At 45.2% G+C, this 25851-nt stretch overlaps 2 protein-coding genes across 3 annotated transcripts; both read left to right on the top strand.

The window, feature by feature from the left end:
* Positions 1-1754: 1754 nt before the first annotated feature.
* Positions 1755-8050, top strand: strap (serine/threonine kinase receptor associated protein). 2 transcript variants are annotated; one of them, XM_004082882.4, is made up of 9 exons: positions 1755-2171; positions 2596-2731; positions 3454-3535; positions 4259-4331; positions 4409-4508; positions 5947-6084; positions 6182-6318; positions 6391-6540; positions 7473-8050. In XM_004082882.4, exons 1-9 carry the CDS (start codon positions 2060-2062, stop codon positions 7532-7534), a joined length of 990 nt encoding a protein of 329 aa, XP_004082930.1. In that variant the 5' UTR covers positions 1755-2059; the 3' UTR covers positions 7535-8050. The 2 variants fall into 2 exon arrangements, with proteins under 2 accessions (XP_004082930.1, XP_078797832.1); XM_078941706.1 differs by lacking the exon at positions 7473-8050 and adding an exon at positions 7296-7386 and having other exon boundaries at positions 1762-2171.
* A 1567-nt stretch (positions 8051-9617) lies between these two features.
* Positions 9618-24817, top strand: tmpoa (thymopoietin a). The gene is made up of 6 exons (XM_004082883.5): positions 9618-9957; positions 19704-19821; positions 19989-20117; positions 20915-21018; positions 23859-23941; positions 24085-24817. The coding sequence occupies exons 1-6, from the start codon at positions 9724-9726 to the stop codon at positions 24386-24388; spliced, it is 972 nt and encodes a 323-aa protein (XP_004082931.1). The 5' UTR covers positions 9618-9723; the 3' UTR covers positions 24389-24817.
* The last annotated feature ends 1034 nt before the right edge of the window (positions 24818-25851 follow it).

The following is a 25851-nucleotide window of genomic DNA, read 5'->3' on the forward strand; positions in this document are numbered from 1 at the left end:
CCTGTTTTCTGCTCGCACTAAAAATCACAATATCATCTGCAAACATCTTAATCCAATGGGGATTCCTGTATAACCTCATCTGTCAGTCTGTCCATCACCATCACAAACACGTTTTAGGGCTCATTCCCAATACATGTTATTCTAATATTTCTATTCATTTTCATTTTTCTTCTATTAGTTTTTCTAGATTGTTAAGTCACTTTTCTTGAAAGCTGCTCTCCTTTTCTCTAAACTGAACACAAAACCAAATTTTCAAGCCACAGTCACAAAACGTCAAACTCTTTTTGCAAAACCAAAATTTTCACCTCAAAACAGTTCAATCTCTGCTCAAAATTAAACTTTGCTGTGAAATCGTGCCCCGAGTCAGTCAAAATTAAAAGCAACATTGAACTATCACTAAACACTACATGGAAAAATAGAAAACACAATGCTCAGGACATGAAGCTGGAGAAATAAAAGTTTATTGTTGACTGTAGGCTCAATGCATGTTGCAGAAAACTTGTACAAAAATAGAAAAAAAAATCTTGAGCATTTACACATAGCACTTGTAAAAACAAACGAGCGTTTGTGACTTGTGTAGTTACAAAAAGAATACACGGTATTCTAGGCCTACAAACTGTTATACCAACCCTCCACTACAATATTACAATATTACAGTGCATTAGTTCAGTGGTACAGTAATTTCTGGCAACATTTACTTATAATGCCAATAAAAGGCATTTTACCTGTTCTTTACCCTAAATCTTCGGATCATGGTGGACACAGTGAATCTACTGGCGTTTGGTTGTACCTGTTGTCCAGCCTCCCTCATGCTAATCCCATGGACAAGCACTTTGTCGATCCCAGTAGCTCTGATTTCATGAGATGTTACTGTTCTTTGTCTTTGCTGACCACCTCAACCACCATGAACTCTTCCTCTCAGATTTCTGTCCATTGTAGGGCCTCACAAACCAGTGCTCTCTGAACTGGCTTACTTTATATGTTCTCCCACAAGTGTGATCAGTTTTGAGTTGTTGTGTTCAAGTGGGGACACCTGTGCTTTCTTTGTGTTTGACTTTTGTCACCTGTGCACACCTTTATGCAGCACGGGTGTATCACAATGAAAATGTGTTGCCAAGTCGTGTCTAAACAGGTGAGAAGTACTTATGGTTCGGCCAAAGGAACGTTCGATGCAATCAGTGGGTTCAGGCAACTGGGCATTTGGTTCAGACAATAATAGGGTTTAGTGTTTTAGCAATTGAGAACAACTGTAAGCGAAACTTTTCCTGTAAACAATATCAATAAATTACAGTATAGGTACTGGTTTGCAGCAGTAAAACTATATTCATTAATGCAGATATATAAAATCCCTACATTATATAACAGACTCTTAAACGTTTGAGTCTCTGGGTGCTTAATAATTCCATATAATTATTTGACATTTAAAACAACTGAATTAGTTTTTTTTTATTATTATTATTATTTAGTTAGTTAGTTAGTTAGTTAGTTAGTTAGTTAGTTAGTTAGTTAGTTAGTTAGTTAGTTAGTTAGTTAGTTAGTTAGTTAGTTAGTTAGTTAGTTAGTTAGTTAGTTAGTTAGTTTAATGTACGTAATGTCCTGCTAATAAAAAAGAGCTTCCCTGTTAGAAAATTGAGTAATTCTTAGAAATGAACCATCTATTGTAACATTTTCTTTATAAAATTCAATAAAAAAAACAAAAAACAACGTTTTTCTCCGTTACTTTCATAAAAAAAAAACGAAAACACCTGACAGACGGATTTTATTGTGAAATTCCCCGGAAGTGTGTCGTGTCTCGCGGTTTTGTGTCGTCATCGTAACTGCAGTTACGCACGTTGCTAGTTAGTTGCAATGTTGTAGCTATTAGCGCGAGGCCGTTTCTTCTCTGGGGGGGCCAAACCCTGAAGGACACCGACCCCCGCTCCTCACACCCGCACCCGCTCGACTGCTCCCCGTTACCCGACAGCCGCTCCTCCGCTCCCGGTTCGTTAGCGGGCCCCGTTTGTTCGCCGCCTCCTTCCGCGAGCGCGACGGTTCCGGCGGCGGCTGAAGACCACCAACCATGGCCATGAGGCAGACCCCCCTCACCTGTTCGGGTCACACCCGACCCGTGGTGGACCTGGCTTTCAGCGGAATCACGCCTTTCGGATACTTCCTCATCAGCGCCTGCAAGGGTGAGCTCCAGCAGGCCGTTAGCCGGCGCGGGGTTCCGGTGGCTCGGCCGTTAGCGAGCCCCTCTGTCTGTGCAGGCAGAACCCGATCTGGTCGTGTGTCGGTTCTGACTTAAAACGATCCTAGAAAACTCGTAGAACAGACCTGGCGGATCCGGTTCTGATGAATGGTCTGATTTCTGAGCAGAACTCTGTCTGTAGGGAAGTTGTGGGTCTTACTGGTAACTGTAATCCATGAAAGTAACGAGAGTATCAAGTAAGGCTCCTCAGGGATTCCTCATCAAACTCTAGGAAAAGCTAGTAATTAATGATTATGTAACAAAACTCAGGACTTGGTTCAAGCCCAACAGTTACTTTGGCAAAAAAAAAGTAACTGAGTAAATGTAACTACCCGCCTCTGGTTCTGATCCAATCCCTTCTGTTAAAGATGGCAAGCCCATGTTGCGCCAAGGAGACACAGGAGACTGGATCGGAACGTTTCTTGGTCACAAAGGTGCTGTTTGGGGGGCCACTCTGAACATGGACGCCACCAAAGCCGCCACCGCCGCCGCCGACTTCACAGCGTGAGTAGATTTGGGAAACTGCCTGTTTTCCCAAGGAAAAACACGCTTCTTTCCTACTGGGAAAGCAGCCTTTTCCTCCAGGAAAGTTGTTTTAATAGTAGGAAACAAACTACTTTCCTCCAGGAAATGCACTGTTCTACCTGCTGGAAATGAAGAATTTCCCCCAGAAAATGAGCCTTTTTTTCCAGGAAACTTTTTATTTCACTGGCTTCTTACCTAGGAAAAAAGCTTTTGTTTTCCCCCCCTCCCCTGGAATCAGGGTTTTATCTAGGAAAGAAGCGGTTTCTTTTTCTCCAAGATAACTAGTTTCTGTGGATTTTTTTTTAAGAAGTTGGCTTATTTTTTTTCTGGGAGTCTAAACGTCTTTCCAGTAGAAAAGAAACTCCTGACAGTAGAGTTGCTTTTTATTTTCAGGCACCCTGACTTTGTTCTACCCTGAAAACTAGCTTGATTTTCCAGTGTGCCTTGGAGGCACGTTAGCCCTGGAAGTTGGGTCATCTAGACCCACTAGACAGTGCTCTGAACCTTTTTTCTTCAATGATTTGTGATCTTCACTGGTGTCCATGGATTACATGAAATCTTTCCACCTTTGTCATCGTAGGGAGAACACGTCGATGTAAGGGTGGGGTCATGTTGCTGCTTTGTAATCCGTTGCCCCCCAACACTGACCGTCCCTCTATGTTCCCCTGTCACACGCTTCTGACCGTGTCTGTTTTCTGCAGGAAGGTGTGGGACTCGGTCAGCGGAGACGAGGTCCTGTCTCTGGCGCACAAACACATCGTCAAGTCTGTGAACTTCACTCAGGTCAGTGTGGCGCCAGGCGTCTCTGCTTTCTTTGTCCGTGTCTGCGTATGCGGGTTTTGGTAGAACCGATGTGGGTTAAAGACCCCGTCCTGTTAAAATGGTGGTAATTTTTCTCACGACGGAGAACATATAGACAGAAAATTAAGCTCAAAATAACATTTCTGATGTTTAATTTTTCAAATCAGGAGCAGACACAAAAATGTCATATATGTGACGTAGGAAATAGGCTGGGGAGTCTAAAGCTTCCTGCTCTGCTCCATTCTGATCATCCACCTGCAGACAAATAGATCCATGAACGTCTTTGTGTTCCTGGTCTGAGCTGGAATCTGGATCAGGACTGGACGGCTTACTCCACACCACAACCAAGAGGCTCATTTCTGATGAAGTCCTGCCGCCCTGCAGAAACTATGTCCTGGAAAATGACCAAAAACCGCATCATCATCATCATTAGAACACTTTGAAAATAAATCACAAGATGATTGGAGTGGCACCAAACTGTAATAGTGGGCCAAACGTAACAACTTTAGCTCATCAAACATCACAGCAAACTGAACCGTAAAGAGGAAGTGCTTAACGCTGGGACACCATCTATACAATGATTGTAGTCACAAAGTGCTCCGTGTTCCTGCTGCTTTGATTTTACAAACATGAGACAGATAAAGCTCCTGGTGAACATTCATCAAGCCAGATGGAGGACAGTAAATCTGTGCTTGTGTCTGTTAGGACAGCAACCACCTTCTGACGGCGGGAAACGACAAGCTGCTGCGCATTTTCGACCTCAGCAACACCGACGCAGGTGAGATGCAGTTTGAAGGTACTTCTGCTAAACACGGCATCATGTGACCCCCCCTCCCCCCTCCCTGTGTTCATCAGCCCCACAGGAGATCGCAGGTCACGGCGCAGCCATCAAGAAGGCTCTGTGGTGCAACGACGACAAGCAAATCCTCTCTGCAGCCGACGACAAAACCATCCGGTCAGTTCTTCTCTGAACGTGGGTCCTGCCGGCGCTGCCGGCGCCCTGGACGGTCCCTCCCGGATGCTAGGAGAGTCCGAATTCCTTCCGTTCTCAGTATATAGTGCTTTTGACATTTTGTAGTTATGTCTGAATCTACAATTCCAAAATCCAGTGCACTAGAAATTTCCCAGAAGTCTCTGCGAAAAAGCAGTGTGCATCGATTCTCACTAGATTGGTGAATATAGACCATCAATGTTTTTATCTTCAGACGACATTAATAATCGTCGCAAAACGCTCAGATTGATTAAATTTTCACTTTGTGAAATTGATGACGTCTTATTTGCCGTTAAAAAGAAAAAAAGTAGTGAGCGTGGTTTCAAAATTGCTTCTTAAATCCAGGGACCTACATAGTGCTGCACTATAGAGTTGATTAGTATTTGGGGGTCAGAGTGGGAATTTGGACACAGCCTTGGTGGAAATGTGGAAGTGGTGCAAATCTCATGGTTTTTTCCTTCCACACGGAGCACATTTTACATGTCAAACACGTGTATCCTGTCTTTGTTTAACAAGCGTCATAGTTGCGTGCCGTCTGTCCAAAAGCGTGTTAGCCTGAAGCCCCGTCGTGTGTGGGCGGAGCTTCCCTCAAAAGTTTGACTCGACCTCATCACGGAGGACACAGACGATGAGAGGTCAGGTTTATTTATTCTGAAGAACTGTAGAAAAGCGTCGCTGAGCAGCAATCAGTCAGCGCCCCGGACGGCGGGAGGAGAACGCCGCCGCTGCGTCTGGAACCAGTGGGAGGGGCTTTATAGCAGCGGGAGACACAGTGAAAGAACTTAAAGTAGTGAATTCTGACATCCCCTAATTCTCTTCATTTTAAAAATATCATTTTCTTTGGTTTTCTAGCTGCAATGTGTCGTTATGCACTTCATGTGGTCCTCCTCAGTATTTTTTTATAAATAGGAATATCTTGAGTTCAAAGATGTCATTGTTTCTTATATATACAGACCAGACCCATTCATGTGAATAACAAGGTGTGTCCAAACTTTTGGTCTGTACTTTATATAAATCGGCCTCAATGGGCAAATGATTTAAAGTGATTTTATGTGTTCATACCGTATTTTCACGACCTTATAGGGCGCCATATCAGTTATGGGGGCTCTTTCTGTGTTTAACACATACAAAAGGCGCTCCAGATTTGGGCGCAGGCCCTTTCCATTGACCTTAGCGATCACTCCGGCTGGAAACGTCTCTTTAGGGAGAGTCTTCCTCCTCGAAATCCCCAAAGGTGGCAGTTTCTGTCCAAGCACAACAGTAAAAGCCCACCATTCGTGCCGCGTTGTGCGTATAAATCGCTCCCATCTTTGCCCCCTCTGGCTTCTGCCCATGCCCTAGATTGTGAAACAGATTTGTCACCTATGTGCGTTTGTGTAATCGCGTGTGTGTCTGTGTTCAGGCTTTGGGACAGGACCTCCATGGAGGAGGTGAAGACCCTCACGTTCAACACATCTGTGAGCAGCATGGAGTACATGGCTGATGGAGAGATCCTGGTGATCACTTATGGAAAGACCATCGCCTTCTACAACGCTCTGAGGCGAGCCAGCTCTCACACACACACACACACGCACACACACACACGTGTTTTAATGTGGTAATAATGGTGGGAACTCTGCTTTACTGACCTGGAACAGCCTGGAGCTGATCAAGACTGCGGAGGCTCCGGCTCCAATCAACTCGGCCTCCCTCCATCCAGAGAAGGACTTCTTTGTGGCGGGAGGAGAAGACTTCAAGCTCTACAAGTTTGACTACGGCACGCAGGAGGAGCTGGGTGAGAGGCGGAGCTTCTCCACATGAGCTGCTCGTGGTCATGCAGACGCCTGAGCCTCTGTTCTGTCCGCAGAGTCGTACAAAGGCCACTTTGGGCCGGTCCACTGCGTTCGCTTCAGCCCCGACGGCGAGCTGTACGCCAGCGGCTCGGAGGACGGCACTCTGCGGCTGTGGCAGACGGCGGTGGGCAAGACCTACGGCCTGTGGAAGTGTGTTCTTCCAGGTGACTGGCACTCACCCTCTCACTGCAATGCATCATGGGAATGTGCCAGCTCTGAGAGCTGGAGAAGAACCCAGCAGGAAAAACAGTCTAAACCGCTGAATCTAGTCCAGGTCCAGACTCTACTTTCATCTTTTTCTTCCGTTTTTGTCCCTTTCTGGGTCACGGGGCTGCTGGAGCCTATCCCGCCCACTTGTGGGCAAAGGCAGGGGGCGCACTGGAGAGGTTACCATTCTGTCGCAGGGCTAGACTCTACTTAAGATACTCGACAATTATTGATACGTTTTCTGTTTTCTTTGGATCTATGACTGTCCGAATTCCCATCCTAATCCTTAACTACTGGAAAGCTATATAGTTCAGAAACCACTGCGGATGTGACATCATCCATTTCACAAAGTTAAAATCTAATCAATAGGAGCGTTTTGCAACGATTAGTTATGTGTTCACTGTGTTCTGAAGATAAAACCTGGTTTATTTAAAAAAAAAATCATTTTTTGGCAAAAACTGTTCTGACGCAATGCATTGTGGTCTATATTCGCCGGTCTAGTGAGCATCGATGCACACTGGTTTTTCGCAGACTTTTTGGAAGTTTCTATTGCGCTCGATTTTGGAACTGCAGATTCGGACAGCACTACAAAATAGTGAACGCACTATATAGTGCACTACACAGGGGTTAAGAATGGACTTCAGACAAAACCTCTGACTCTAGTTTTTCGTCCGTTTTTGTCAGATTTTTACTTGAATCTTCTGTTGTGCAGTTTGTCTGGACAACAGTTCAGAATCACAGTGCGGGGAGCCCTGATGGTAACTAGGCTGAGCTGAAACGGTTCTGCTTCTCTGAACCAAAAAGTGAAGTGAGGACATCTGGACATTTCCAGTCTGGTTCTGTAGCTTTGGTGCGACGCCTGACTTCTGGTTCCGTTGTGCTCATGCAGAGGACCTGGGAGCTGACACCTCTGAGCAGATGTACGGCTCCACCCCCGAGATCAAAGCCTGAGCGCCTCCGCCTGTCTGAACGCGGACGACCCGAGGAGACCAGGGGGAGTTGGACCGGAGCGTTTGCAGACCAACCCCCCCCGCAGGAGGAGTCCCGAGCGCTCTGGGCTGCAGAGGTGAGCAGTAGAGCCGCGCGCTGGCGGCTGCCTGCCTCCTCTCTGACAGCGGTCGACCCCGACCACGTGACTCCACCCTCCTTTAGCTTCTCGTGCGGTCCCAACCCCCCCAGCCGGGGACGCCACGCTGCGTTTTGGTTTCATGTTACCGTTTTCTGAGCTGGACCAAGGCGGGTGTTTTCAGTTCAAAGGTACAGCATTTGTTGCACAGTTTGTGCTGAAGTTAAGAGGCTTTCCTTTCTCCAGACCGACGGCTCGGCTCTGCTTTAGTGAATAAATCCAATGTTGTTTTGTGACACAGTGAACGGGAAGAAAAGACCCTGGCTTTTCCATTTTGGTTCCTCTTTTTTGTGTCCAGTGGGTAAAAAATAAAAACTTTCTGGTTTTATTTTTAAGCAACAGTCGGCTGTGGTCCTTTCATTCTGTCTTTAACTAAAATGTCCGTGCACACCAACATCTTACCGTGTTCATCTGCACCGTCAGTCCACCTCTGTCTCTGCAACAACAACCTTTCAAAGATTTCAGAGCAGAGCTTGTTTTAAAAAACATTTTCAAAATACTTCAAACTTCCTGGAAGTTTGCAGAAGTTTTGTTGTCCAGCTGCAGCAGAAAACCTCCACAGACCTGAAACTTTCAGGAACTGCTCCCAGGAAATCACAGGGAGCAGTTCCCACAGGTGCTCATCTGGGGGCGCTATTGTCCCAAACGAGGTCTGACTGGGACCGGAGGAGGTAGAAGGAAAAGCAGCCAGTCCTACTAGTCCTTCATCATCTGTGAAGACTCATCTGCAGCTCCTCCCTGAACCACATTTACACAGCAGACACTTTCAGACTCGTTCATGACTCCTGCTTACGTCAGGTTCTCACCGTGGAGGTTTTTCCTGGAGCTGAAGTCATTTTCTCCCTTCTCTGTGGGTTATGCACACTGAAGTGAGCCGCACCAGGGTTCACCTGCAAGTCATTTATATATATTCATATATCAACATATTGTGGAAAAATGTGAAAATCTCCACATTTCACACAAAATTGCTGCCTAGCTGTAAAACCTGTGGCCATCCCATAATATTTACAAAACTTCCTTTGGATATCCCCAACACGTGCACTATAATTTTGTTCGTGGGTGTTGAAATATTTTAATCACTCTTAGACTTTTTGGCCACATTTTTTTTTATTTAATTAATGGTTTCTGTTGCTGTGATGTCATCATTTTGGGGGCGGGGTCGTTCACTATGAGTAGAACAATGACCCAAAACCACAAACCAAACATTCATTAAATCATTGGTTTGTCTTTAAAGCTTTTGAAAACTTTTCCTGAGTATTTTATTGATCAGAAAATCGTTTAGCAGTTAAAATGCCACGCTGATCATCTTTTGACGCATTTTAAAAGGTTTTCCCAGCGGTTCAACAGAAACCTCCGAGTTCATTTTAATTCTCCTCTGAGACGGTTGGCGTGGTGCAACACCGCCCCCCTTCCCCTCACCGCTGCTCCTGATTCACAAGTATTTAAATAAAGACAATTTTGTCCTCCATCGAAAATTCAATAACATATTAAAAACTCCAAAAAAAAAACAATGTTATCTTCTTTAACATATTCTTCTTACAGAACATTCAACCCAGAAATTAAATGAAAATCAAATTAATTTCTGCTAATTAGAAGTAATAAACGTTAACTGCTGATATAATTTAAACTTTTCTGGAGGCAATTTTTAAAAATTCTGTTTCTTTAAAATAATAAATAACTTCCTGACTATTTTCTCTTATTTTACAATATCTTGGTAAAAATTATGCTTTTTGATGCATTAAGTAAGGTAAATACTAAACATTAGTTAACAGCTAACAAATGCATCAAATGATACGTAGTATTAGGTAATGAATGCTTTATTGTGCATTAACCACCGTCACTAGTGTTTCCTTGAAACAGAGGATGGCTCCGCTTTTTGTTCCTCCTTCGGGTTTTCGTCTAAACTCCAGCAGGTGGCGCCGCTGAGCCACGCCCCTCCCCCTCTGACCTCCCCGCGGCCCTCCGGGCTCCCCTATCTACTCTCGGGCAGCGGTCTCTTCACGCGCACGCAGACATGCCGGAGTTCGTGGAGGACCCGTCCTTGCTGACGAAGGAGAGGCTGAGGAGCGAGCTGCTGGCCCACAGTGTGGAGCTGCCGAGCGGCACCGCCACCAAAGACGTGTACGTGCAGCTCTACCTGGAGAACCTCACCCCCCGGAACCGCGCGGCCGCAGCTCTGGACGCCTTCTCCAGCGACGAGGAGCCGCCGCCGCGCGGGGCGTCCGGCCGGATCCGCTCCTCGAACCGGGTACGTGTGACTGACTGTGACTGGGGTTCGGGCTGGAATCTAACTAACTTTGGGGTTCGTCGAAGCGCTTCCCGCTCCGCCTTCATATCGGGTCCCGCAGACCCGCTGCGAGTTCGGCCACAACAATGAGGCGTCTGACGTTTTTCTTTCATTTATTTGTCTCCGGAAATTGTTTGTTTTGGGACGCTGCGCAAAGCGCGGAAACACCATGGTACAGGCGGGGTCACGCACTCCGCAGCTGCCCTCAAACGTGTCGGTAAAACCCGCGAGAAACGTTTAAATTCTCGTCTTAAACGACGGTTTGTCCCCCCTAAAAACTCCTCCGGCTGTAAACAAAGCGCCGTCCCGCCATCGAGTCAGCTGACAGCTCGGTCCTTTCATGGTTGCTGACGTCACAGGATTGGATAAATTCAAAAACGCACTAAAGCTGGCTTCCGGGAGAAGTCAGCTTTTCACAATAAATGTCTCTTTCAAGAAAAAAGGAAAGAAGAAGGCAAGTGGGAAAAAATCCAGTGATTTAAAAAAAATATATATATTTTTTAAAGTTTTTTAATGACTAATAAAGGATAATCATTGTAGATGATTTTTTTTAAAAAATATTTTTTTTTTTTAAAGAGGACTTAAAAAACATAATCACTTAATAAAAATATTAGTGATGTGTAAAAACCCAGAAAACATTTTTCATTTTTTCTCTCTCCGACAATTCAAATTAAAATGGTTTAGTGTTGTTGGGCCCGCCCATCCACAGCTACGTGAGCTACACAACTTTCAGGCTCTTGTAGTAAACGTCAGATTAAAAATTTAAGTAAAACTTTTAGTGTTTTAAACACTTATAGATTTTTTTTTTCGAAAGATGAAGAAATTAATTAAACTTCAAACTTCTTAAATGTCAGACAAGTTATCCATTAACGAAAAATGCTTGTTGGTGTGATGTAGAAAATCTGGTGGGCGGGCCCCACAAGCTCCCTGCTCTGCTCTATTCTGATGTAGCCACTTAGACGGAAGCGATGTACGTCTTTGTTTTCCTCGTCCGAGCTGGAATCTGGATCAAACCTGTAGGGCTGGATAGCTCCAATATTACTCGCTCACCATTTTTGTTGCACTGCTAATGTTAGGTTGGGGTCAGTGGCTGTAAGTTAATGGGAGAGTGTGTAAAGAGATAGGAGATGGGAACCCCCTGGAACCCAGCACAACTCAAGGGACATGGCATTGTAGAGGGCCTGGTTCCCCCCAGCCAGGGATGGGGTAGGAGACAGAGGATCAGATGTCCCACCTTCCTTGTATGTGTATGTGTGTATGTGTGTGTGTGTGTTAAATTGTATATTGTGGTGTAAAGGGTGTGTGTGCTAAAGGGAGAGGAGCCAAAAAGAGCCGTTCCCAGGTGCAAGTCCAGGCCCCCTCCCCCAAGTGTCGCCCCTGGGAGAGCTTACCGACCAAGGCAGCACCGAGCTTTAGGGCAACCACCGATGGCCTCAGTGGAGACCGCAGGGTCCTGTACCGATAGTGGACCCACCCCTCCCCCAGACATCCCTTCCCAGGAAAGGGGCAACTAGGCTCCCTACCTGCCTGCCCCGGGTCCCGTGGCTATGGTAGGTGTTGCCCAGAGCAACCGCGGGCCCCAGAGAGGGTTGCCCCGCCCATTTCAAAACCAGAGAAGGGGTTATCCCAGCCCCAGGTACGGATGGGCAGCCCGTCCGATGCAGGCAGACACCCCCCGAAACGGGAGCCCTCCCAGCGCAGGCTAAGAGACCAGCCCCCCAACCCAAATGCGCCATCCACACATACCCGAACCCTGGAGACCATGTGGCCCCCCCCTCGCTCTGTTTATGTGCCAAATTCAACATAAGTGAATTACTGATGAACTCCTGCCGCTCTGGAGAAACTATGTCCTAGAAAAAACAGGCTTTTTGATTTTGGCTGAAAACAGCATAATTGTAATTAAAAGACAACTTGAAACGGATTTGGACTTTTAATTTTGTGATCTGGGTTCTTAAAAAGTAATAAAATGAACCCTGGACCTTGCATTCCTGCAGTTCTGATTTAGGTAGTGTGTACCCTGGACTCTGGTCAGGTCTGTCAGCCCTCTTCTGTAGTGGTAATGACAGTATGGCATTCATGATCCTGCTTAGAGGAGCTGGTCTTCAGTAAGATTTTCTCTTCGTCCTTAATACACCTGCAGGTACGGGCTAGCTGGATGGCTCTCAATCATAAAGTCCCAACAGTCTCTTCCGGATGATTGTGTGATCAAACAGAGATTTGGCTCAGGTAATAAACCTGTAGTAAGTGAGGAATGTCCTGTACATATTTGCACATTGACTCCGCCCACATTTTTATGGACCGTCTGCACTGTTTATGAATGTTCTTTAAAAGGAAACCAGAGTGGGTTGGGTCCCTGATCCACAGCTCTCAGATCAGGATCTAGAGCAAGATGTGGGGTTTGGCGTCTGTCAGCTCCGTGTTCAGTCAATCTCTGAATGTGCGTCCACTTATGTCATGTCGCTTCAGCAGCGGAAGTCAACAATAACCCAGAGATACCTTGAGGGAGAGGAAATGTGTAGGGCCTTGTGAATTCGCCCTCTAGCTCCTGGAGAGTGCAGACACGTCCCTGCTTGCTTGCTCCTGCTCTAGCATTTGTTTGTTTACTGTTCAGTGTTTTTCTTTCAACAGGAAAGCAACGTTTTGACGTCCGGAACCAAATCTTCAGCCCTCAAACTTTTATTTAATTTCTTTTTTTTACTCTTGCTTTTTCGAAGATTAACCTTCCAGAGGTTTATCTAAGGTTATTTTGAGAAGTACAGTGCCTCACTTTTCTCCAGAGAACTTCCACAAGTATCTCCTGAAGATCAGGGGCCTCATTTATAAAACTTTGCGTAGGATTTGCGTCAGAAGTGGCGTACGGATGAAACATAGGACGTGCGTACGCACAGAAATATTCGGATTTATAAAACCGTGCGCACGCACATCCTACGCATCTTTCCCTTAATAAATCACAACCAATTCTAAATGCAGCGCAGCTTTTGCGGCTTCATGACACACCCATAGTTGCCCATAAATAGTCCGTGAAACGCCCACAGATGAATATTCATTGATTGCGAAACCATGGCAAACACCGAGAGGAAATCAAAAAAACGTAACTTCACTCAATGTGAAGTAGAAGTTATCGTTGGCGAGGTGGAAAAGAGGAGAAAAGTGTTGTTTGGAGGGCACAGTGTGGGCATTACTAATGCCAGAAAGGCACGTGAGCGGCAAACGGTGGCAGACGCCGTAAATGCTGTAGCCTCACAACCTCGGACCGTGGCTGGTCCGGGGTGGGGGGACCGGAGCGCCAGATGCACCGGGTGACGCGTGATTCCTCCCAGTGCTCCTCTGTAACGCCGGGCCCAAAAGGACGGCTCGAGGAAGTCGGAACCGGCTCATAAGCCACTCATAAGCAAGTCTTCCTGCTGTCTAAAGATGCGTTCACTCCGAATTCTTCCATTTGCCACATCTTCTAAGAGCGCAAGATCAGCCATTGTGCGTCATTACGCATTGTGATGGGGCATTTTATTTCCATCCATTTAATTGCATCTGACAAGCTACAGATGTCGGTAATAATCGACGTGGAAATGGGAAATTGATCAGCGCAATTGTAATTTCTTGTTGCTTTCTGAATGGTTGAGACATACGCCGTACATTGGTTTATCAAAAATAAAACAAACTAAAGGCGTATGCATGAATACCATAATTCCATAGCTTATGAAGAAATGTTTTACTATGAAAACAACTTTCCCCAGCGGACAATTAATGCATCTCTCTCTATCTATCCATCTGTCTGTCTGATTGCACCTATATCTGCCCCGCCAGACGGACACATTGACGAGAATATCAGTTTTGTACATTATTTCGTTCTGTCAACTATATTATTTATGAGGATGAATTGCAGAACATGCCAATATTGCAGAACATATTTCACTTTTCTTTCTGCACATAAGTGTTCATTTGAATTTCTGTTGTAATTTTCGTTTGATCTTTTTTTTTTGTTTCACTGCTGATCGATCAAACGGGTGTTTGTGTAGCTGTTAATTGTAAGACTTGCTTTGTGAATTCTTCATGTTATTTATGAGAGGCAGTATTGTCATTTTCACGTGTTTCTTCCATCTACTGACGGTGTCGCCGTTTCTCATTTCACCCGTTTTTGTGCGTACGCCTGGGTCAGAGCTTGCGTGAAGGACCGCACATTTTCCCGTCAAGTTTGCTTTTTATAAATCTCAACTATTGCGTAGAGAGTGGCGTACGCCTTCTTTTGTGCGTACGCAACGTTTATATATGAGGCCCCAGAACTCTAAATGTCACCTACAAGTAATTGAGAAACAAATGGGACAACCCTGGAACCATCATCGGGACACAGATTACCAAAACTTAAAGCAGACTGAAAAGTTCTGATCCTCTGGAGACGTTATGATTAGTGGCGTGATTTAGCAGGTTGTGGGTTTTTAACGAACATTTTATGGCAGAATTCAAAATCGGATGCTGTATTCTTTACCCAGTAATTTGAACTTTTTCTCAGACAGAAGACATCTATTCTGGTCAGATCGTTTCATGGACCCATTCCCATCGTAGCCACTTTGTTGTCCAAACTTCAACCACCACATCTAAGATTGTCTTTCAGTCCACTGAACTCAGCTAAGCCTCTGAACCCATGGAGAAGCAAATGTCCACTCCTCCGCCCTGATTCAGGGAAGTTGGAGGTCCTCTGTCGACACAAACAACAGTTGCTTTGGATCATCTTCAGAAACCTTAACTATATTTTGGTAGCACTTGAACTTCAAGTTCTTAACTTCGATGATTTGTTGTGTCAGACTGTTGGAACATTTGGTCTGATGCATTAAGTGTAAGTGTCACTCAAAGGCACACACTGGACCTGTGGGTCTTTCTGATCTGGACTTTGATTATAAGTGTTTTACAAAGTTGAACATCCAATTGTGTTGATTTGTTTAGCAGATTTTGGCAGGGTATTGATATTGTCGCACTTGGGGGGTGGAGGGAGTCTAGAAAACTGGAGCAAAAACATTGTGAAAGCAATCTCCCAACTGATTGCAATCACACAAAAGACTGATTTCGTTGCTACAACGCAGAGCTAAACAAGGTGAGAAAAGCCTCCTTTAGCCAAAGTTATCAGCTCCATCAATCATTTCCATCCTTCTTGGTCAGAACATGCACTGTTTCATTCCAGATGCAGATGACGCTGCTTTGTGTACCTTTGACAGGACAGCTCTGCAGAGCAGTTAATTTAACACAAAGATTTGTGGGCTGTTCTCTGTCTAGTCTGCAGGACAGTACCAGTCCCTGCTATTTCAGCAGAGCTAACGTCTCAATGAACAACTCCTTTTATGCCAGTGACCACCAAGTTTGAGCTGTAAGCCACAGGTTGGTGCTACCAGTCATACAGAACCCAGATGAGCAGACTGACAGACATCTTCTTTCCCAGATTATAATGGGATTATTGCTGGGCTGAATAGGCTTGTACTGGTTGGCACTCTTGCCACACTTCAAAGAGGAGAGGCTTCAAAACCCAGCTTACTGGTAGTCGTTTCTGTGTGGAGTTTGCATGTTTGTAAATGGCGTATACTTATACAGCACTGTTCTCCTTTTTCTGTCAAGTCTGAGGTTCTGTATGAATGGAAAACCAATCCAAGGTCTGGTTTAAAAGATGGTTTGCTAACCTAAGACAGCAGGCTGTTGCCATAAATTGCAAAGACGCATCTGGTCTTTGTGGAACTATGGGGCAGTTTAGCCTATTGACACTCTGTGTTGTTGTTAATGGTCTACGATATTCCTATACTCAACGTAAAGAAGTTGGAGAGAATGACTGATCTGTTTTTGGTAAAGGTTTTGGTGTTTGTAACACGTTCTTGTGGCATTTGTCTGATGCCTGAGGACATATATAAAAATAAAATTAAGCTAAAAATGTAATCTCCCAGTATTTCTTATTGCAAATCGTTGTGAATCAGTAGCAGATGAAAGAAATGCTGTTGGAAAAAGTCTGCAGCGCTGACGTAGGTGCTATAAGGGGCGGCCGTGGTGCCCGCCTTGCACGCCCATGAGTTGAAGTGTCCTTGGGCAAGACACTGAACCCCGCCTTGCCTCTGGTGGTAGGCGGGCGCCTGTGTTTGGCAGCGGAGCGGCCACCAGTGTATGAATGGGTCTGTGAATGTAAAGCGCTTTGTCCTTGTAGGTAGAAAAGCGCTATAAAAGTATACGCCATTTACAATCAACGGGCCACACGCTCCCTGCTCCGCTCCATTCTGATGCATTCACCTGCGGACAAATAGATCCATGAACGTCTTTGTTTTCCTCGTCTGAGCTGGAATCTGGATCAGAACTGTGCGACAGGATAGCTCCGTCAGTGCTCGCCATTTTTGTTGCACCGCCAATGTTAGGTTGGATATGTCAGTGACTGTAGACGGAGAGCTCACAGCAACGGGAAGGAAAAGAAGGGCGGGGTTCCTCCACGTTAGGCCTGCACAATATATCGCAAATTTATTGTTATCCCGATATCAACCTGTGCAGTACGCATATCGCAAAAGACGCCGAAAATTGCAATAAGTGGTTACCTCAAATGTGCTAAAACAATCTTACGGCAGCTTGAGGTATATCAAATAAATCCATTTATGAATTTGACCAATCAGATGGAGCCTTTTTATGTTCGATGTTTGCCTCCTATGTAGACGAGGGTCATTTGGACTGTTGCAGTGAAATGGAAATTATGTATTTAGTTGTTTTGCTATTTGTTCATGTACAGCAAGTTATATCGTCATCACAATATTCATTATTATTATCGCATATTGCAAGTTTTCCTCGTATCGTGCCGCCCTACTCCACGTTAGCAGTCCTGCCCACAACTCGCAGGCACATTTCAAATGAACTCCTGCCGCTCTACAGAAACAGTGTCCTAGAAAACAACACAGGTTTTTTATTTAGACTTTTTTTAAAAACGGCATAATCATAATAAAAGAACGCTTTAAAAAATAGATCCAAACAGGATCACAGTGGGTCTTTTAGGACTTCGTGGGGCTTTATATGGCAGCTGGAGCTTCCAGTAACTAGTCTAACAGAGCTGTTGGAATGTTCCAAATCAAGAATGGGGATGACCTCATCATATCTCGAAATCAAGTTGTGTTGAGGACATGTCCTGAAGGTCCTGCAGGAAGGAAGTGGATGCCAAAGGAGCCAGTCAGTGCTTAGACATCGAGATGTTGTTGGACAGGTATGACATGGAAGTGGTGTCTTTGGTTCAAAGCCATCTCTGCAGTTCTGGTGCAGATCATCTGATAGCAGCGGCTGATAAGAGGAAGATGGTTGTAGATCAAATGTAAAAGCGAAAATGAAAAGGCTCTAAGATAAATAGAAGCAGGTGAAACAAGGTCAGCAGAAGAAATGATGAGGAATGTCCAACAGGCCACTGTCTGGAAGATGAAGGCAGGCAGAGTGAGAGGACCAGCGGAGACCCCCAGAATTTAAACGGATGTCTTTTGTGATCCCGTCATCTTTTTCTATCAGATGTAAAGTTAGCTTTTATGCAGGGGATGTTTACATAGAGCCGTACATGGGTGCCGAAATGGGTAACAGCAGCTGTTCATCGTCCCCATAGAACTTTGTAGAAAGATGAGTGTGGATGGGGAACCGTAGTCCTCCAATTGGGCTTTGTGGCAAACGTTTCTATGGAAACACAGTGGTGTTTGGGGCGGTTTTAAGGAAGTTCAAAGGTAACAACATTCCTCTGAATTGACATGTGAAACGATAATGGAAGGCTTTGGAAAGTTGGGCCTCACACAGGATTGCTAGCTATGTAGTCGTGCCAAATGTATCAGTTGATCCGTCTGTAACCTTTTGGTGGTGCTGAAGCCTCAGAGGGCAAAATCTGTCCGGGGTTCAGTTCAGGGGGGCAGCAGGGAAGGACAGGTCCACATCTGGAAGCTGGCTTTAGGAAAAGATGACAGCGCTCTCCGAGATGCAAACACACACCCATCCTTCATCCAAGAGGGAAAATGAGTGTGTTTGTAAAAGCTGAGACCGTATGCGTGTCCCGGGAACCCCGGAGGGCTCACATGTTTGAGATTCCATCCTGCAGGTATGCCTGAATGTGTGCGTGAGTTGCTCCAGACGGCGTTCCTGACATTCCTCAGATGCTCGTCTCTGAAGCATCATCTCTGCTCGGACAGCAGCACTTTTTTACATGAAGACTCCAGACTCAGGAACAGGGGCCTTTTTATACCAGCCCCCCACCCTCTGATGTAATCAGCTGTTCTCATTTGGAGCTGAAATCGTCTATTTGCAGCCTCAACAATTATCCTTCCAGCGTTGGCCTCCGATTAGGCCTGAAACCCTCTTTCAGTTTTAAAAGTCCACGGTTTACTTTCTGTTAACTGTAAAGTTACCAGAGAAAGGCTTCTCAGTCACTGATACCCAAAAACTGTTCCTTCAGAGTTTTTCAGACTTTGCTGCTTGAAATTCTTTCTTTTTTTTTTTTAGAAACTCGCCACTGAGTTGTGGACAGGACTGTTGGCATGGTAGTAACCCTTCGCTGATATCCCATCATCCCTTTGTTTACACTCTATCCCGCTGGCTTACAGCCCCTCACACCCCCAACCTAACACTACCGGTGCAACAAAAAGGCGAACAACATCAGAGCTATCCAGCTCAGACGAGGAACACAAAGACGTTTGTGGATCTATTGGTCTGCAGGTGGAGGCATCAGAATGGAGCGGAGCTGGGAGCCTGGGGCCCGCCCCCTTTTAGTGGCTGCGTCCCAACAACAGCTTTTTCAAAGGGAATTTCATGGATTCATTTCAATTTAAATAAAGAAATACTCAGAAATGCAGTTTTACTCTTAATTTTTTTCCATCACGAGAGAAATACTACAAGATGTTTAAAACACAAATAAAGCAATTTTTTATTTCCTGCAGTTAAATGCAGATACGTTTATTTGAATTCGTTCAATTTCTTGATTTTCTTTGTGATTTTTTTGTTTCTTTTTTTGTACTGATGCTGCACTTTGGTTATTTATTTGGTGAATATGCGTTTTGTTTGTCACTTTGAAATAATTAGGGTGATTGTCGATGCTCCAAACGCAATTTTGTTGCTCATGCTTTAATGACAATGACAGATAAATGAATCTTGAATCAGAAATCGACCGCCCTCCCACTCCACCACGGCCCCCCCGTGAACCTGTCAATTTCAGTATCAGCAAAGGATCAGATACTGATTTCCTCCACTGTTAATGGACACACACCCTTCTAGACAAGGAAGGCAAGGAACATATTGGTTGATGTGGCCCAAAAAAGGCTGCATTTCATTTTCAACGCAGTTTCAAACAGGAAGTTAGGGATTTGCTGCTAAGTGCTGCCCTGAACAGGAAGTAAAAAGGGAAGAATGAATATTTGCTGCCTGTGGTTTTCGGTTTCAACCTGGATTCCTGTGTAGTTCAAAACTATTGGGAAGGTTTCGGGGGCCTGGCTTCAGAATTCCAGCTTTTCCGGTTCTTTCCGTTCTGAGGGAAAACAGAGAATTAAAATTGATGATCGGATGGGTGTGTTTAATATCAGGAAGTTCCCCCACCTATGAAAACTTGATCTGGGTTAGGGAATGCTGGGAATGTGAGTTCAACCCTGGAAAGTGTTGGATCACCAGTGAAATTTGATGTGTCAATGCAGCTCTGCTGTAATGGGGGTGGCTATTAGAACTTCAAATGACCTTTTCTCTCACAGAAGTCTGCCAGGAGGGCGGAGAAGGTGGAGGCGGAGTCGCTTGACATTGCGGCGCTCTCCAACGAGCGCCTGAGGGAGGAGCTCCTCAAGCACGGTGTGGACGCCGGCCCCATCCTGGGTGAGGCTGCTGGTGTGGCTTGAAGCTGCAAACCTATTGTGCATGAACTCTGACCCCATCCTGCTGCCTCTGAGCATCTTACCACCCTCATGCAGATCTGCTCTTCATCTAAGTTGACATGAACCCTGCTGCAGGTTTGAGGTGGTCCTTTGCTCCTCTCGTTCCAGCTTCCACTCGTAAGCCTAATGAGAAGAAGCTGCAGAAGCTGCTGGAGAACGGTCCTTCGCAGCCGCCGCCTGCAGACGCCCCGGTCAATGGAGACTCTGAGCCCGGTGTTTACAGCGACGGGGAGGAGGGTGAGCGGCCAGAGGCTACCTGCTGCAGACGCTCCAGCAGCTGAACACGACAGTAGATCAGCCGGCAGGTTCCAGTCAAGTGAACTGCCCCCTCAGGCACAGCCCCTCCCCTTTCAGAGACGGTCATGTGACCTGAGACCATAAATAATGACTTAAAAATGTTTTCTGAGAAAGTGTCTGGGTGACAGCTGAAGAAAATGATACATAGTATAATCTTTAAAGCTAGAGGCTGAATTTACTAAAATAAGTTATATATAGTAATATGTAAACAGTGTGTGTATATTTATTAAAACTGAATAATAGTTCCTGTGATAACTATTATATAATGTTATAACTATTATGGGATGTCAACAGGACCTACAGCCAAGTGGTCATTTTTGTGGCAAAGTTTGAAACTTTTTTTCAAACTTTTTTAGTATGTTTTAGAAACTTTTTAGATTTGCGCACAATAGGAGAAAAGAAAACTTTTGTTCGAGCGATCTTCACCAAAATTCCCACCAAGTTAGGTCTGCAACACTGACCTTTAACCTCGGCAAGAGGCCGCTATTTAGAACCTTTATTAACTTTTATAAATTTAAACTCCTTTTATGGAATTCTATCTATCCATCCAGAGATCCTGGAATCCAAGTTAGGTACATTTGTAAGTCATCCGCATAAAATGAAACGTTGTTTTTGGAAATAACTGATCCACGAAGCAGCAGCTACGGATCTTTCTGCTGAAGGTCAGGATTTCTTCTGCTATAGAGTGCAGGTTTTGAAATCATCTGTGTGAATTCAGCACCACATCTGTTTTACAGAGCTGCCCGCGGTACCAGAGCCAGAACCGGATCCAGAACCAGAACCAGCTCCAGTGGTGGAGAGACAATTGAGGAGCCGCACTCGCAGAAGCCAGCAGCAGACGGTAGGAGAGCCCTTTTTTTTAACCATCATGTGAGAGTGAGTGGCTGATCTGCTGGAATTCCTGCTGCAGTCTTCCTCCTTTCTGTTTCTGCATGACATATCTGGAAAAGATCTGCTTTCTCCAGGTTTTCCAGTAGTAAACATGTTGTAAACATAGGTCATGTTGAAGTAACACTGTTCCTGTTGTGTCTGAGGGTTGGGGGATCAGCAGCAGACCTTGTATCGTCAAACTGTGGTGGTGCAGCTAAAGTAGAAGTGTTGGAGCGGTCCGCTGTACTCATCCTGATTCAAAGCACATGATGGAGATTAGCTGCAGTTCTCAATGCTGTCAGGACAGCCCTGCTCAGGGGCCCCTCCCTCCATGTTCTGTGTGTTAGCAGCCCCCCCCTGCTGGCCATAGGAGGCTGTGGAGTTTTGCTCACAACCAAGACTCTTCTTTCACTTTCGGCTCCTCCCATCAGGGGTCGCCACAGCGAAACAACCCTCCCTCGAGGGTGAGTCGCATGGATAACTTGGCAATGTTTTACGCCGGATGCCCTTCCTGACGCAAAACTCTCAATCCAACCGGGCTTGGGACCGGCACAGTAGCAGAGAAGGGAATAGGGAGCAGCCCGGAATCGAACCCTGGTTTCACGGACGGAAGGCGCCGCAAACCAGCACGAGCTAAACCGGCCCCGCTCACAACCAAGACTAAATGCAGAAATGATTCATTCTCCAGACCAAAGCAGTTCTTCTCAACTGAGATCAATGAGAGCCGTTTACAGCTGTTGCATTCCTAACCCAAGGAAAAGAGAAGGTACAACAGAATGACCCCTCTCTTGAGGGGCTGTGGTACAGTGCAGCTTTTAATGAGCCATTGACAAAACGAAAAGCAGCAGAGTTTTCTAATGCAAACTGTCAGTCCACATTGGAAAACCAAACTTCACCAAAAACATCCACAAGTAAACAGAAGTCTAAAGTCTCTAACCCAGTCAGTCCTCTGACACACTAACCGGTGCCTCAACCAAGGCTCACAGCAACGGGAGCGCAGTGGGAAGACCAAATACCACAAAGGGTGCAACTAAAGTTGCCGCCTTTGCAGGGCTCAAACGGTTCTCTAAACAGTTGTTGATCCGTTTCCATTGGTCCATTGGTCCATTTATCATCATAAGCACAATTGATGTTGTTAGATTTCGTAGACGAAACGCAGACACGCTGCCGAGGCCGGCTCTAGATTTATGTCATAAAATGGGCGGCGCCCACAAGGAGAGAAAGGTGGAGTCTCAGAGATTGAGGCTTGTTACTTCCAGGTAGGAAAATGAGCCATAAAAATGACTCACATTTCATGAAAATGTGTTTTTTTTGTGTGTGTGTGTGTGTGTGTGTGTGTGTGTGTGCCAAAGGGAATATATAATCATATATAAGGATATGATTACTCTGAAAAGCTTGAGAAAAGCACAAAATAAACCATTAAAGTCAGTTCATCTGTCAGTCAAATGGTTGGTTGGTCGGCAGGTCTGTTGGTTAGTTGTCAGGTGTTGTTGAGGCAGTTAGTTGGTTGGTCAGTTGGTTTTATTGGTTAGATGTCAGGTCTTTGGGATAGTCACTTTGTTTTTTGGTATGTCTGTTGCTGGGTGTTTCGGTTGGTTGGTTTGGTGTTTAGTTGATTGAGATTTTGGTTCATCTCCTGCAAAGAGTGATGCCCAGTCGGGCTCGGGTTCTTCTTTGCATTAATTAGGATGGACAGGGTTTATTTTATTGGTCTTTTTTTGCCTCTCTCATCAAATCTTGGGTTGTTCTTGTAACATGTCGCCGCTGCAGAGAACTTCCATACCTGCATTCTTTTTGTATTGGGTCATCTAACTTATGAAACTCTATTAAACACCTTCATTAAGGTGTTCACGTGTATTTGGCGGTTTTGTTTCTGAACAAACCTGAATCCTGGAGCAGCACAAGACCGTCTTGATGTACAGCTCTGCATTTGGTTCTGGTTCTGTTCTGCTACTACAAAGCTGCAAGTTAGGGTTTTGTGTTAGAAGAAGAAATAGTTTGTGTTCCTGAAACCAGATCAGAACATGACCTTTGGCTGAGATACAGTCAGAACCCAAAGGAGGAGAGGGGGACTCTGCTGAACACCACCCTGTTGAAGGTCAGCATCAGTCCCTAATCTGGGGTCGCCACAGCCGCCAACAGACATTGATGCATTCATTCAATTCAATGTTATTTATATAGCCCAGTATTACAACAATAGTCGTGTGATAAACAGGAAATCATAAAGTCATAGAGTTCAGTAGGTAATGGCTAAACTAAAGGGTGCATCCCTGCCCTTAGACCCTCTTTCTCGGTGAGAAAAAACTCCGGAAAAAATGGATTCCAGAAAGAAAAAGAAAAAACTTAAGGGTGTCCACATGAAGGAGGGATCCTCCCGCAGGACGGGCAGGCGATGTACCAGAACTCTAGAGAGAATTCGCTTATCTAACTCTACAACTACATCTTTAAGCATTATTTATTGAACATACATTATTTTGGAGAGCTATGATCATATTGGTTGCAGTAACCTCTGCAGGACTGTTCTTTGTAAATATTTCAGTACCAGCCTTCTACTAGCATAAGCTTTACAAACGTCTGTAAAATGAACAACGCGTTGCAGCTGGTCGGTTGTAGCCTTGGATTGTCGATTGTCGTTGTTTCTGTGGACAGGTGTCTCTTACACTAGGGACACTTCTCCAAGGCGTTCCTCACGCGGTCATCTGGACTGGAGTCCATTAGAGTCTAATATGGTGCCCCCGATGGACGGGTGTGTTTCCATGTTACATCAAAAATAAAGTGGCAGAAGCTCATGGCTGGCTCTTGTCTCTGCAGGTCCAGAAAACCAAAACCAGCAGCCAGAGCCCAAAGAAGGAGCAGGCGTTTCCGAATGACCTGAACTGTCCCACAGGGATGCTGTAAGTCATACCCCCCTCACTCTGTTCACAACTTTAGAGACATGAGGCACCTCCTGTCACTCAGCACCGCAAAATTCCCCCAAGCCCAACTCTTTGGTATGAAGCAGTGAAGGAAGCCGTGTTCTGGTGTTTATTGCTTGCAGCGCCACCTGCCGGCAGCCCATTCGAGGAGCAGCTGGATGTCCAGTGACCGACGATACTTCCTTCCAGTCTGCCAGCGACTCCAAGAACAACCCCTCCTCAGAGCAACGTGCCGCCACAGTCAGCAGCCAGACCCCTTCCTCCACCAAGCCCTTGACCGCGACCCCCCCTGCAGGTCAGGTCAGAGCGGTGCGCCGCTCCATGTCCGTGTGGATAAAGCTGTGTCTGCTTGGTGTGGTCTTGGGGTTCCTGTTCCTGGTGTACCAGAGCATGGAGACCAACATCGTCGCCCTTTTCTCAGACTAAGACCCCGGCGCCAACCTTTCAGCATAGAGTCCAGGAGGAGGAGGACGCTCTTCAGTCTGATTTGTGAACATGCTCTTCTCTGCCTTACCTATGTCAGGTGCTTTTGCTTCCTCGTGTCTAAGCAGTTTCCAGTGACAGAAACGACGTGGGCATTTTAGTTTGAGTGAGGACCCGGACGGCCGTAAAGCAGACCCTCCTGAGCCACTTGGTCTATCATGAATCTGGACTCCAGCTGACATCAAAGTTGCTGAGACTTTGACTTTTCTTTGTGTCTTAGATTTTTTTTACCCTCAACTATCATGGTTGAAGTTTTTATCCAGAATCTTTTTTACTGTTTTCTTTGTATTTTTTTAATAAAAAATGTTTGTACTCTTTTTGTACTTGTAACTTTTTGTTCGTCCTCAACTCAATAAACGCTCTTAATGTGTGTGTGAAGGCGGTTTTCATGCAGCTCAGCTGAAATCTCATAGTCTCTTATAGAGAAATAAACAGCTGTTACTCAGTCATTCTGTCAGACCAATCAGATTCTTCAATAAAAGTGGGTGGCCTCGTGTCGAACCTTCGAAGTGTTCGACGGGTTGTCCGCTTTTAGTGGTAGGTGTGTGGCCTTCTAAAACGCTCACTCCTGTTTGAGAGAGCGGTTGCCATAGAAATGTAGACGGACCAATCACGGCTTACTGAGGACATCTGGTTCCAACATGGCGGCTGAATTTCTGGATTTGGTTGGAAGCGAGGCATTTTCTATGGGTGACGTACCACGCGATTCGTCAAGACATGAAATACAGTCACAGCAGGAGAAACCGTAAAAAAAACAATGGGGCCAAAATCGACAGGACTCAAAGGTAAAATTTCAAAATCCACTAATGAAACCAAAATGTGCCTGGGATTTCCTAAAGAGGTTTTAAAATTTTAATGGGATGGCCACTGGGCCTACAGTTTGGTGGCCATTTTTGTTGGGAAATTTTGTCTAAACAAAAATTTTACACTTATGCCATAAGGTAGAGCCTACAACCCAAGTTTCGTTGACCTTTTGACCAAGAGAAGAGGCGGCCACCTTGAATTTAGAAGTAAAATCCCTTTTACTACTTTTACACATTTTAACTTTGATCTATCGCCTCCTAACTCCTAAAGCATCCCTCAGAAGCTACCTGGGGAGAGAAAAGAGTTTGTCGATTTTAAACGGCGTTGTGAGCTGGAAAAAGTGGCATTTCCCTTTTGCTCGCACATTTTTTTACCAGAATACTGTGAAAATGTAATGCATGAATCCCTGATTGAAACTGAACGAAACAATGTAACATACAATATGACCATATTAGGAATGTGGGTGTGGTCAACAAAAAATCTCTGTTGCCAAGGAAAGCCCAAAGTTTACTTTTGCCAATTCTTCTAAAAATAACATAAACCTGTTCGTCCCCCCCAGGCGATCAAAATTTGAAATGGTTGCTATGGGGATAAAACTAACA

This window comes from Oryzias latipes, chromosome 23 (assembly GCF_053564925.1).
Source record: "Oryzias latipes strain Hd-rR chromosome 23, Olatipes_Hd-rR_3.1".
In the NCBI taxonomy this organism is placed as follows: domain Eukaryota; kingdom Metazoa; phylum Chordata; class Actinopteri; order Beloniformes; family Adrianichthyidae; genus Oryzias; species Oryzias latipes.

Coding starts and splice junctions, on each gene's coding strand:
- tmpoa (XM_004082883.5), top strand. CDS start 9,724: ATGCCGGAGTTCGTGGAGGACCCGTCCTTGCTGACGAAGGAGAGGCTG. Junction 19,822..19,988: donor GGACGCCGGCCCCATCCTGG/GTGAGGCTGCTG, acceptor CTCTCGTTCCAG/CTTCCACTCGTAAGCCTAAT. Junction 20,118..20,914: donor TTACAGCGACGGGGAGGAGG/GTGAGCGGCCAG, acceptor TCTGTTTTACAG/AGCTGCCCGCGGTACCAGAG.
- strap (XM_004082882.4), top strand. CDS start 2,060: ATGGCCATGAGGCAGACCCCCCTCACCTGTTCGGGTCACACCCGACCC. Junction 6,085..6,181: donor GCCTTCTACAACGCTCTGAG/GCGAGCCAGCTC, acceptor GACCTGGAACAG/CCTGGAGCTGATCAAGACTG. Junction 6,541..7,472: donor GTGGAAGTGTGTTCTTCCAG/GTGACTGGCACT, acceptor GTGCTCATGCAG/AGGACCTGGGAGCTGACACC.